Below are 14261 nucleotides of genomic sequence, written 5' to 3' on the forward strand. Positions count from 1 at the left end.
ATTTTTGTTGATTTGGTCTTGGTCTACTCAGACAAATATCCTCTGTCTTTTTGTGGTGTTTTCATTGTGTTACTTTAATTTAAGTGTTGCACAAATACTTTACACATTGCCTCTTAAGTTAACCCTGACTGTTGTGTGCCAAGTTACCAGAGGATGAGCACTGGTTAATGTAGGTTGTGTATCTGACTTACCCTGACTAGAATTGCGTCCCTATTTGGACAGGGTGGAAACCTCTGCCAAATAGACCATGGGGCTTATTTACAAGCCTCTTGTGCCACTTTTGCTTCATTTTTAACATGGGAAAAGTGATGTACGGGTGGCGCAAGGGGCTTGTAAATAAGCCCCCCAGTTTCTAACACAAGGGAAGCCCTGAGGGAAGAAGGAACAAAAAGGTTTGATAAAGAGGTCGAGGGGACCTGCTGGGAAAATAACTCTTGTTCCACCTTTCACTACATTGTAGCCCTAAATACTAACTGAACAATGATTCTCAAACGATTACGACCCAGAAACTATATGACACTTTTTTGGTTATCTTGTTTCTAATTTCGATCCCAATATATATGGCATTCTTCAGAAGACAGACACCATCAGGAGAAATTCAGACTAGACATCTACAAACACTACACCGAGCAATAGCATCGACACGTCCGGGCGACACCTCACGTGCATGCAAAGTTCCAAAGCGCTTAAGAATAAGCAGCGAGTTAGTCCTCTCCTTCGTATGTATATTAATACGTGTACACCCAACCTAACATGGACGACAACTGAGTTTGGAATTTGTGTGGTGCATTCTAGCAGTTAGTCGTCTGGTCATACGTTCTCCTTGTGACGCAATCACGCCCCGTAACAGCTGGAACGATCAGCTCCCTTAAAGAGATAGTGTGCGTTTCGTGTGGCTGTCGGCGCTCCAGTGACACGATACGGTGTGTTGTCCTTTTAACTGTCCCCTCCTGGTCCTGATCGCTACAGTTCTGGGCTCCAGGCGTTGGGATCGTTGTATTCCTCCTTCTCGGAGGCGGCCGGGGTGGCGGCTGCTGCGTCACCGGTCCTGCCCGTCCCTGTCTCTTAGCAGTGCTGCTGGCAGCCAGGCCGTCTGCCTGACCTATGCGGGCGGTGGAGGAGCGACCGCCGGGCTTGCTCCCCGGCCTCTGTCGCAGCCATGATCCGCAGCGTAGTAACTGGGCTGACCAGTGGCAACAGCAGCACCAGCAGCCTGAGCGCCACGACCCAAGGCGCCCCTGCAAACCGAGGATGCGGCAACGGAGCTCTGATGGACGACTTCGGTATATTCCTGCAGGGGCTTCTGGCCGTGGTGGCCTTCAGCACCCTCATGTGTAAGTATCTCACGGGAGTGAGTGAATGCTGGGAGTATGGGGAATGTCTGCAGGAAGGTACATTAGCCCCATGACAGTATTGACTGTGTGCCATGGTGACCAACACAATACACTTTATTGGCATGACAAGTCTACTTTAATGACATGGCATGTCTTGCCATATTGACTATATAACAATGTATTAAGTCACATAGCATACCCAGCCCTCTAAAATGAAAGCGGAGCATGCAAGAAGAAGCTCAGCATCCTTGTGTGAACACCGGGTGCTTTTGAGTTTTATTGAATACATATGCTAATAGAAATGCTTCACGACTTGACATTCAATACACTGCCACGTGAACAGTTTGGGTGGTTGCCTTTGTAGTAGTTTATCTAAATGTGCTTCGGCGATTGTATCAACAAGGCATACATATAACATCTGTGTTATTCAAATTGCATACTTTTATGCTGCTTATTCTCTGATGAGCAAAATGAACATGATTGATTGCCAGAGCAAGCAAATGGAAGAAAATGGTCAGTTGTGGGGTCTGATCATCATCGTGTCTGATTTCTTAGATAACTTGAAAGGAGAGAAGTGGTGTTGTGGCAGACAGTAAGGGAGGAAGATCTAATGAAACTACCCAATTAAACCGATTTTAGCGTACACTGTTATGAGGCAAAGTCATGTTGAGATTGAATGATTGCAAATTGAAATTAATCTTGCCAGTGTTTTAGATATGTATGTGAGGCAGCCACGTGCGTTATGGTAAACATTGAGTTTAGAACTTTGTAATACCACTACATAGCTAGCAGTTTTCTTAAAGGGAATGACATGCATGAGCGTAGATAAAGAGATTGAAATTGGCTAGCCTAACATAACTTAAAAAACAAAACTATCCAGTGTTATCCGCAAGCATTGGACTTTAACGAAGGGTGCTAATGACAAGGCTTCTTATAAAAGCTCTTGATGTGTAAAAAACGATGGTGCAGGACATTGTGCAGAGGCTAAGCACTTTTAGTCGAACAACACGATCTGTGACACAAATGGAAGATTCAAACCATAATTTGCAGTTAAGGGGTGTACACACTTTCCTTGTCCATGGGGATTAGTGCATTGTGGAAATGAATGGTCCTGGGTTGGGAGTCCAGAGACTTAAATACTGAAAAGTAGATTTCCTGGTTTTACAGAGTTCAGTATAGATGGATAGATGGAGTGCCATTCAGCATTTGGAGACTCTGGTCATGAAGTGAAGAGCGAGAAAGAAGAAAGCGAGGAATAATTCAGTGGCCTCCGCATACAAGTGGTGGGGAACCCAAAATGGAGATGCTTCTAAGACATGTGGTGTTTGAAGCACAAATGATAGCTTAAAAGGAGCACATAGGAATCCCAAGAGGTAGGGGTGTTGGCTGGGAGAAATTGGAAGAACAACAAAAGAAAAGGCAATTTGAAATGGAGAAGAGGAACCAGTCGGTCTCAACCAGTGATGCCAAGAGAAGCAAGCGTGGAGCTCAAAGTGACTTACTGTGTCAAACACAGCAGGAAAGGCTGGGAGAGTTGAGATACAAGCTGAGCGCATATAGAGTGCAGAGATGTTTAACCTTTTATCCTAGGTAGGGGTACTTCCTACAGAGTGACTAGCTCAGAAGTAGGGTTGGAGAGAGTTTTACTTCTCACCAGTGGTTGCCAATATACTTTCCAAGTGCTGGCCTGCATTATTCTTTCTGTGTGCTAGGATTGACCTGCCTTACTGTTGCTCTAGTATTTGTAACTTGGCTATCCCCCCTCCCTGACAATTTCTCCCAGTCATTTCTCCTCCTCCCTTTCCCATGTGATGTCCTGTTTAAGGATTAACTCTGTGTACTCCGTCTGGTTATTTTACATATCTCTTCATACCCGACCTCAGTATTGGTCTGGTCATGCTTAATTTCCTCGCACTTTCACATGTCACCCCAGGTGCCCACGAGTCTTGTGCTGTGATACGCTGATGTAGCCAAGTGATTTGGCATTTGGTGAAAGTTAGGGGTCAAAGTTGTCAAGGTTCATGTCAATGAGCCAGGTTTGTGCTGTATTTTGTTATTGGTCTTGGCAAAGAACAGTAAATCTATTTTGATTGGATTGCGCTTTGGGTAGGCGCTGGACATCCAGGTCTGGATGTTATTCTGGCAGTGTTTGGGCGTTACATGTCTTAATCAGAGGATACTTTCATATGTGTCATCTGCATACTGGTGAATCTTGATGCTGCTATTTGTGAGTAGAGCACCAAGTGGCTCCATGTATAGTTTAAAGGAGACCGTATGCAGCCCTGGGAGGCACCACAGGTGATGGGGATCTATTCAGCTGCAATCCCATTTGAGACTCCATGTACTTATATGAGGGTGGGGTGTTTATCATCAAGATGGCCTCGTCTATGATGTATAAGGTATTGGCTTCCTTTCTACAACGTGATCTGGAGCCAAAGTTATTGTTGTGCAGGGGGTAGTTAGCATTGATGTGGTCTTAAATTTGAATATAAATTGCTTTTTCAATGATCTTGCTGAGGAATGGTAGGTGAGTGATGGGACTGGTAGCTGGCGAGGTCATCCGGGTGTAGTGTAGGTTTCTGTAGGAGCAGCACGTTTCTGTAGGAGAAGCAGGATCCAGCCTATCTTGAGAGCTTCTGAGAAGATGCCTTGAGTTAGGAAGACATTGACAATGGCAGTCAGAGGTAAGCGACTCCAGAGGGAGCTTTGAAGGATGATTATAAGAAATTATCTTAATAAGTAGTGGTTTTGAGGGGGTTGAACATCTGGGAGAGAGAGGGTTTTGGAGGCCGACTTGCAGGATTGTACGTGAAGAGATTGGTGTAAGAATTTAAGAATGCTTAGTGTCGTTTATGTGCAATAAGATTTTTTTATTGTATTATTTTTCAAGGAAGCAGAGATTTATTGCATTGCACTTTTCTGTGGAGTGAGGAATAGGTTGGTTTGACAAGGGGTTGGTGCAGTTCACGGTTGTATTGAACAACGTTCTGCTTTTGTTGGTGGCTTCATTGATGGTGCTGGTATAGTACTTTGCTTTGGCTGATGTGATGAGTTGTCTGCCTATTGAGCGGAGGGACCTCAGTATCAAGAGATCCTCTGGAGTTCTGTTTCAATTACATTTTTTTTCCTGTCTGCGGATGGGCTATTTATTGTCAGCGAGGATTTTAGAATACCAGGATACTGAAGACTTTGACTTGTATTTGCGCTTGTAATTTGATTTTTGTGCCAGAAAGCGTCTTGAAAATGCTCCAAATGTCAGCAGGATTTCAGTATGCGTTCAAAGAAAACAGTCAAGGGAATTTTGTACGACAAGGGGTTGGTGCAGTTCACGGTTGTATTGAACAACGTTCTGCTTTTGTTGGTGGCTTCATTGATGGTGCTGGTATAGTACTTTGCTTTGGCTGATGTGATGAGTTGTCTGCCTATTGAGCGGAGGGACCTCAGTATCAAGAGATCCTCTGGAGTTCTGTTTCAATTACATTTTTTTTCCTGTCTGCGGATGGGCTATTTATTGTCAGCGAGGATTTTAGAATACCAGGATACTGAAGACTTTGACTTGTATTTGCGCTTGTAATTTGATTTTTGTGCCAGAAAGCGTCTTGAAAATGCTCCAAATGTCAGCAGGATTTCAGTATGCGTTCAAAGAAAACAGTCAAGGGAATTTTGTACTAAGAAGCCCTATAATTTGTACTGTTACTGGGAACAGCGAGAGTATAAAATGATGAGATGTAAATTGCCTAGCCTTTAGGGAGTCGCAATGTGCCTTCCCTAACGCTAAGCATCTGCTTTCTCTGGAATGCCGTGACAAGTGGGCCATGCATATTTGAGCAATTTGTTAGTATTTTTGCTCGATAAACATCTTTGTCGGCTGCTGCATTGCTTTAGAATGCATATTACTTTAAATAATTCGAATGTGTTTGCCTCAAATATTTCATGCTTTGCTTGCTAAGTAAAATAATTTATTTTGACAATGAGATTTGCATTCTACTTAATTCCACTATTATAATTGCAGAGTATTCTGGTTGGAAGTCGCGAGGCATAGAATTCTTCGCTTCCACTGCCACCCCTGCTTTCACATTTGTTTATAACCGCCTGCGAAATAATACACTATTTTCTTCTACGTAGGTCACATTTAACTATGGTTATTCCTCTTTGAGATAGGTGAAGCCATAGAAGTACTGTTGTGTGCCAAGCATGGATCTTACAGTTTAAATGAAGTCCAAGAAGTTACCTTGCCCCTTTTTTTTTCCTTCACGTATTTAAGAATCTAATACAACCTGCATTGGTGGAAAATGTAGAACTCGGTCTAACCAATAATATCCTTTCTTTTCATTGGTGCTTAAAAACCTACCCCGGTGTTTGTAAATCAAATTAATGGTATCTGTCCCACAAATAACCTAATGTTTGCATCACACCATTACCTTGTTCTGGTCTGTGGGAATTGGTGCTTCTCTCCAAGTGGTCTGGGTCAAAAGGTATTAGTTGGTTTATGGTCGGTTGGGCTGTCTTTTCTTTTCAGGGTTTCTCTGGCTGGTAACCAGCCTCCTCTTCACCTCTCTTGTCCTGATTTTCTTCTGCTCTGCTCGGCATCTCCGGTTCCTTGCTCTCATCTGTTGTTCTCCTGTTCTGCTGCACCTCCAATTCCTTTGCCCCCTCCAGTGTTCTTTTTCTCGGCCACACTACCTTTGCTTTGGGCCTCCTCTGCACAATTATGACTCTTTGCTCCTTCAAAGTACTTCTGCTCTGCCATGCCATGTTCTGCTCCGCCCTTTTTTTTCTGATTTGTTTTGGGTCGAAATTCTTCATTTGCCTGGGCATAGTCCACCCGATGTTATTGGAAGGATGCACACCTCATCCCATAGGAGCAGAGGAGACTGAAGGAACAGGCTGCGACCTGTTAAAATTACCACCAACTAGCTCTTCCTAATAAAGTAGTGAATTGGTAAAGTTGCCCAAAAGTCACAACAGTGTGAATGTTCCTTCATGCATCCTCACAATGTACTGCTCCCCCTTTGAGCAGCTTTCAAAAAGAAAAACTTTGCAGAATGTTGGCTCTAAAGCTGCCTCATCAAACACTTCTTATAAGATGATTATGAACTAGGTCACTAATACCACCCCTTCTGTGTTGGTACATTTTTGCTGGTTGAATGATTGGCCCTCTACATGAATAGTTCTGTACCTATCAATTGGGCTTGAGGGAGTTTTCTTGCCTTGAGAGCAATTGTGCAGGCGATGTTCAACAGTTCAAGTCACATCATCAGCTGTGTATATGGCACAAAAAATCAATCTTAGCAAACAACATAATATGAACCGCAATTACATGAACTAGGAAACGCAGACTGGTAAGAGTTTTCCAGCACCTTAGGTAATGTGCTGTACAAGGGGTATGTTGGGGACAACTATTTTTCTGTGGAAGGAGAAATGCTAAGTGTTTACTATGGCCATCGGGGCAGGGTAGCATCGCCCCCTGTTAGCATATTACACATTTTCCCTTTCTTATATCTCGAGTCACAATTTCCCCCCCCCCCCCCCACGATTAACTGCAATTTACTCCTGAAAATTCAGGAATAAGTCCTGCATAATTGCAGAGAAAAAAGTTTGATTTGTTCTGTTAAATAATTATGGCCTAATTTAGACCTCACAATGGTGACGGATATTCAGTCTGTTCAAATATAAATCCAATTATATCCTATGTGATTTTATATTTTTTCAGACGTGCTATCCATCACCGTTGTGACAGAGTAACCTGTCTGCCGAGATCTAAACCAGACTGTTAGTGTTGGACTCGCAGTGCCATTTGGGTCCCCAAATGAATGAGTCATAAATGCAGTTTACTTAGACTTAATATTACAGCAATTTGGTGTAATATTACGTGCGAGTAAATTTGCATAAAAAAATGTGGGTGCCTTGAAAAGGTGGTGGAAACCCATGAACTTGCAATTTTGGTGCATTCTCAAACTTTTGAAAGGTTTGTCTCACAGTGGGAACAGTAATATACCCCTGTCCAGGTCAGGTGAAAATATGGAGATGGATGCCCTCCAACATGAGGGGAAGGTAGTATGTTTTCATTTGTATTCATGCGTACTTGAACACTTTTTTTACATTAATGGGCAATGATTATTTTGCATTTAAGCCACAAGAAATTCATGAAAGAATTACAAAACTGTTCCAGGAAAACTGTATCACATATTTCTATGTGAATGCCACAAAAACATAAATGTACTTGAAACTAGGAGGGAAATTGGTCTCAATTTATTTTCATTCTCTTTCGTTCTCTCACCTTTTTGGAGGTAACTGGCAGACCTTCGCTTGGAATCCATCTAAAGCTTTACTTTGCATTTACGGATTGTAAACCAGATGCTCACCTTGTATCGTCAGTGGTGCAAAAGAGAACACAAGCCTCATACATAGAGACCAGTTGTGCATGACTAAGGGCCTGATTTATGAGTTCAGCAGTCCATCAGACCGCCGAACCTGTGGTGGAGGTTGGGAACTGCTGCACCAGTGGTCCGACCGCCGTATTAAAAGAACAGCAGTCGGACTGTTTTGGGACTGCCGCAACTGCCAGGGATATTACAAGTCTCCTTACCGCCAGTGGTCTCATGGCGGTGTTCACGCCATGAAACTGCTGGCGGTGAAAAAACTATTAGGCCCCCCTCTTGTCTCTGGCCATGAAGATGCATGCAGGGGGGCACATGGTGTCCCCCCCCACCCCCGTCTGCATGCATGCCCAGATCTTGCATGGTATGGATTTACCAGTCCATACCTTTTATAGGAACTTGCTTTGGCGTTCCCATTGCAGTGCTTTTTTTAGGTCTCGCCCTGGAATTGGCATCCGAAGGATGCGTCCAGGGTGGAGACTTATAGCTATCGGACACGGGGGAATGGAGGACAAGAAACTGTCACGATCTTTTGAAGGCAGATTTGGGTGCGCGAACGCGCACGTTCCGTCCTGCGCCGCGCCGTGCACTTCCCTCCCATACTCCCAGCAAGTCAGCCTGCATGCACACGCATTTACACTTACACGCAGGCACCCAGACAGGCAACCCCCCCCCACAGTCACACGCATACACACAGACTCCAAGACACATACACACACACATGCTCACACACATACACAGCCCGCCGCCGCACGCGCGCGCACACACATGCCCCCCGCCCTCGCAGCCCAGCAACAAGGCGAAGCCCCACTCACCGGCTTCCTTGGTGCAGCGGCTCTCTCCGGCAGCAGGACTCTTCCTCCCTTCTTTGGCACCGGGGCGCAGGGTAGGCTCCTGCCTGCTCCGGTGCTCTAAACAATCGCGGCTCTTCCGTGGGAGGCGGGGTAGGCTCCCGCCCTCCTACTTCCTGTTTCCGGTTGTCCCGCCCGGCCTGCCTGACTTCCTGGTCGCAGGCCGGCGGCAGACTGCAGCACGCGCTTCACAGATCCTGCTGTCATGCTTGTTCCAAGGAGAGGCCGGCGGCTCTGATAAGAGTAAGTAATTCATGTAATCCACTGTTACGCTTGGCGCGGGTTGCGGCGCAGGAGAGATAGGTAACAGGCGTGCTCTTGGTAAGTTAGGCTTTATTGTGGCATACAGTTGATCCGTACAGCTTTTACGGGCGGGATATTTCCTCGGCGACCGGCTTCTACTCCTACGTCTGTGGACGGTCTTTTCTTTCTTCCGTGTCCCTTCTGGTCTTCGGACAGGCGGCTCCTCCTCCTCCGAGTCCGTCCCGACTGACGGAGTAGCTCTCCAGCGATCACACAGCCCGAGGGAAGGAAAGAGAGAAAACAAGTGTCAGGGGTGCTGTACAACTTCGCTCAAGGTGCAGGGTAGGGGAAGTGAGGGGACTCCCAGTGCTCAGTTTAACGAGTGCACGGCAGTGAAGGGAAATTGACAGTTTCCCGTTAAACTATACGTCCCGCGGGGTTGTACCTAACGTACGCCGACCTCCTACCCAGCCCCTGAAACGATCACGTACCTGGAGGAGCCACGCACCTCCCCTGGGTGAGTGGCTGGGCGGCTCGTGGAAACGGTGGCCTCCTGGCTTTCCTCCGTCCTGGGCAGGCGCCGACTCTGCTCGCTTTTCCTCTCCAGTCGTCCGACTCTCCACCTCCTCTCCCGGTCCTTGGATCTCAAGGGCTTCTGAGTCGTCCCGCTCTGTCTCCTTACGCTCGTCGATGTTCCTCCGTTCTGATCCTTCCTTCTCCCGAATCTCCGTCCTCCTTCCTCTTTCGCCTTCCGTCCTCCAGGTGAACAAGCACACCTGAGAGGCTTCGGATTCTCCTTTTAATGGGCAGGGCTCAAATGCGGACTCCTCCCACTCGGTGTTGTCCTCGCAGTTAAAGGGCCAGTCCATGGTTGTCGACTCATTCCATGTTGTTGCTGGTTCCTGTGGTTGAGACAGAGAGAGGGGAGGGGAGGGGACAAAAGTTAAGTCGGACCTCCCCTGGTTCGTTCCCGAGTCGATGGGTAGACCCGCACTGTTATCCTGCTGACCCCGACGGTACACCCCGTTACATCCACTCATGATAATAATACACTTCTGGTACTTGAGATTCGCCCCTGTGTGCCCTTTGCCCTCGCTGTAGAATGATTGGCCGACTGTAATTAATAATATTCGTTTGCGTTTCTGGTCTATGTCATTGGAAATGCTTATAAATTGAATCAGCTGGCGCCGGCAGAATTGGAAGCGCGCCTCCTTTTATCACTGGGGAAAGAATTACATTAGGACTGGAGCATCGTTCGACATTTCCCTGCCGGACGGATGTAGACAGATATTTATCTCCATATATTTGATACTTGCCAACCTACCCCTTGTTATTATTTAGCAATGCTCAAGGCAGAGTATCCAAGCTGCGCAGAAGCACTGTTAGCTAGAGAGGAACTTCAATCCAGGGACTCCGGGCTGCGGGTCAGGCGGTAGCAGTAAACACCTTTCCTTGCTGAAGGCTACAGACAATGCATATCAAGTATTTTGTCAGGTTTATGAGCCTGCCTGAAAGCAGACAACATGGATGCTGAGGCAGAGAGGCAGGAACAACAGGTGTCTCCTAATTGGACAGTACGTGTATTGCTCAAGAAAGGTATGAAGGTGCGGGAGCAAGCCCATCTATGTAACTCAGCTAGGCCCTTCGTAGTGCCAAAATTAGTTTAGTTGGCCAGGGGAATCTTAATTTAAAGAAATCCTAAAGCACTGTAATTGTATTCTGCTTGACAAACATCATAGCCACTATCCTGTTTATTTGCATATTAACAACTATTCATATTGTGTGCTCTTGGATTGATTTTAATCAAATATACACATTGCTGCTTTTGACACGAGGCCACCATTAAAACAAGAGTCCATGTTATCAGCAGTTAGTTATCAAATGCAGTGGTCTCTCATCTTGCCAGCGAACTGCCCTCATGGCATGGGCCTGGTGACTCCTATGCTAATATTACCAATCAATAATCCATGCCGTGGCCTCTGCCTCGTGCCTAGGTGTCAGTTTCCAGCTGTGGTATTATTAGCAGTCAATCTACGCCATGGCCGCTGCCTAGGGTCAGTTCAACATATATTAAATTACTAATGCTATCGGTGTCCCATTTGCGAAAGTTAAAACTATTGGCATTGTAAATGACAAAGTTATTAATTTCGCAATTTTCTAAACCAACACATATATAAAATATTTGTCATTTACAATACCAATAGCTCAAACTTTCCTAATGCGAGACCTATTGCATTGCAAATGCTTGTTGAAGGCACTGCCTTGGGAATGCCAAAGGACCGCCCGCCAGACAACGAAAATACTTATAATCTGGTGGGTGGTAAATTTTTGGCGGGGCGGTGGCGTGCCGTGCCGCCCGCCCCGTCAAACTCTTAATCAGGCCCCAAGTCTACACTTGCTTTCGTTTGGGCCTTTCTGTCACCGGGAAGTGTTTCATTAGTTCAAGATACTTGTTATTGAGACCACGTTCTTTGTTCTATTGTGTACTTGTGAAGGATGAAAGGGAGATATATATATATATATATATATATATATATATATATATATATATATATATATATATATATATATCTATCTATCTATTATAATCTTTTCATATACGTGGATGGCTATTCAAGCTGCGTGCCAAGATGTTTAAACCCTTACTTTTATAGCTGCTTAAACAGGTTTCAGACTTCTGTCATTGTGAAACATTACATTTTGAAAGGCACAAGTGTGAAAATGTTGGGAGTGCTAAATTATCCACGAGGATTTATTTTACATTGTTAGTTTAACTTTCAATTTTAAGTTTAATTCCAAACTTGCTGTATTGTCTGTTATTAATATGTGGCTTTCGTTAACCTCCTGCATTTCATTTTGCAGTTTACTGGGGTGTGCAAAATCTTCGCTCCTTCTAATTTTACTTGTATTTCACTATGCTTCAGCGGAGGCATTGTCTGCTGCTGGTGACTGGTATATGAATCAGGAGTCACGAGTTGTAATTCAAGTTTGTGGCTCATCAAATCTTTGGGTACACGTGTGTGTATAATATTTATAATACCAGTTTGCATGGTTTTATTGTGCACACTGTAATTCTGTGGCATAGAGGAACAAATTATGTGGCTTGGTTATCTAAATTATTAAACAAAAAATATGAAGTATGTATCACGTTCTTTGGCAGTGTTATTTTTAGCAATTTGATTTAGAATCACCATTTTTTTGTGAGATATATAAATAATGGGGAACTTGCAGCAAATCCATCATAATGCAGTATAATCTTCCACAACAGACTATATATATATTCACTGGCGTTATATATTCACGTACTAAATACAATTTGTTCATGAAAAGTTCTTTAAACTTACCAGAATTCCAAGCCGCTCTGCTTTGTATAAACAGCTTTTCAAGGGAACTACCCAAAATTTTGTAATGTAAAAAAAAAAAAGCAAATATGGTCTAATATTGCCGTCTCGTGATTCTGTTGACATTGACTAACAACTTTGCCTGCGGCCTTCTGGTTAATGATTGTCCCAGAACGCTTCAATGACAACTCTGGACCATTACGCACCCTTACCCGTTGTGTATTCTTTCTCTCTCGATTATATTTGCTTAACTATGAGTCTTTCCCGACCCCCCCCCCCCCCCCCCCCCCTCCCTTTCCATGGCGCCTCGGGTCCTTGCCTCATAGCCATCGCTTTACACGATGGAAGGTTAAAACCTGTTTTCATGGGGGGGGGGGGGGGGGGGGGGGAAACCCAGAGGCTCCATCATGCGGAGTGATACTGGTTAAAAGGGGACGGTTCATTGAGTACATGGTATAAGATCCATTGGCAGCACATGAAGAGATGCGCGCGCGCCCTTCTTTGCGCACAGTGTGCTAGGTTTGCTTGTGTTTTACAGGACATGTCGTAGTTTGGTTGACGCTATCTTTTTTCCGTGGTTTAATCTGAAGGCCACACTTGTAGTGACGATAAGATTGGGAATGTGGGACCCTGGTGGACAGACAGATGCACGTCTGATCTTTCAAGCTTTCTCCTTCTGATCTTCCCACATGACGCGGCGGTGTTGCATAGCTAGGAGCATAAATAATGTAAACGTTTGAAACGAGAGGAGTGTTTTGCCTTGTCCGGGTCGCCCAGAGCCATCTGCGTGCCTGTCTATTATATGCTTTAAACGAAGGAACCCCTTTTGTGTGATAAAGCAGTCCTTTGGCCCCAGACGTGGAACATGCTCTGCTTAGAGAAGGGTACTTTGAACGTTTCACCTACTCATGCCTCGTAGTACAAACCGTGGCAGCTCACTAACGTTTTTGTCTCTGTAGCTTTTTACACACCAGTTCAAGAAGAGACCATTATTTTGTTAATTCAGATTTTAAAAGTGTAAGCCGTTTGGTGCTTTTTAAAACCTGTACTGTTTCTTTCCCTTTAGGTTATTATTATTAATTTTATTATTATTAGAGTTTGCTTTCCCAGTGGCATAAACAGTTGGTTTCCAACCAACCGTTATTCAGCGCTATATATACTCCTTGGTATGGTATGGTATTAACAGCGAGTGCCTGGAGGGCTGACTCGTTATTCAACCTATTACTCTTCCATCTCCACTCGAGTGCCCGGCTTAACAATTTATAGCCTGTTTTTCAGCATTCAGTAGTTACCTCTCGATCAAGGCCCGTTCTGATTCCGTTGGTTTTGCGTACATTACTTGTAGCTCTAGGTAACGCTATAGTTATATACGCTTTTATTTTTTCAGATTTGGAAGAGGGCTCAGCGTTTTACAGTTTTTGACAGCTCGAGGCTCGCTTTTTGGGGACAAACCTACCAACGTTTTCTAAACCGGGCTTAAATGGACAGGGCGCTGTTATGAAAGTTCTGCAGACATCACTGCTTGCAGGCGAGCAAGAACCTCCGAATTAAAAGCTTATTTCTTAATTTGAAGAAATGGAAAGCCTTCCTCGTTAAGATATGTATGACTACTTGTATGACATTTCTGACCATTGTTGGCTGAAGTCCAGCTTGTTTTCTCGCAGTAATGTTTGTATCTAGTAAGATGAAGTGGGGACTTTCTTTTTAAACATTGTTTTGAAGCGTCATATGTGAAGAACTACTAAAGAAAATAGCTGTGATAGAGGCTGCAGCCGAATCAGCTTTTTTCATATCTCAGACCTGGACCAGGTGATGCAGACTTACCAGTAACCAGTTTTATAGAGCAACTCCTACAGAGTAAATTCAGCTTCTAACTGCTGTAGCAAGATGTGATCACTTTTTCGAATTTATTGGGCATCATTTTTTATTAAATGCAGAATGCTAAAATGCCCAGAGTTGCAATGTAAAGCTACAAACGCGAGGTTCCACAAATATAACTCATTTTATATATTGAGTCTGGCTGTTTTGTTCCTGTTTTTTAATTTTATTGGGTTGGGATACTAATGACCCAGTTTGTTGACTTAATTTATTTTTACAACCTTTACCTTGTGA

The 14261-nt window shown here is 44.4% G+C and overlaps 1 protein-coding gene across 1 annotated transcript in view; it reads left to right on the forward strand.

Annotated features, from left to right (window-relative positions):
• The first annotated feature begins 852 nt into the window (after positions 1-852).
• STIMATE (STIM activating enhancer) overlaps positions 853-14261 on the forward strand; it is a 136693-nt gene continuing 123284 nt past the window's right edge. Inside the window, exon 1 of the mRNA XM_086939187.1 lies at positions 853-1334. Coding sequence (XP_086795313.1) covers positions 1160-1334 — 175 coding nt within the window. The 5' untranslated portion in view covers positions 853-1159. The remainder of the gene's footprint in view (positions 1335-14261) is intronic.

This window comes from Lissotriton vulgaris, chromosome 9, assembly GCF_964263255.1.
Source record: "Lissotriton vulgaris chromosome 9, aLisVul1.2, whole genome shotgun sequence".
In the NCBI taxonomy this organism is placed as follows: Eukaryota; Metazoa; Chordata; class Amphibia; order Caudata; family Salamandridae; genus Lissotriton; species Lissotriton vulgaris.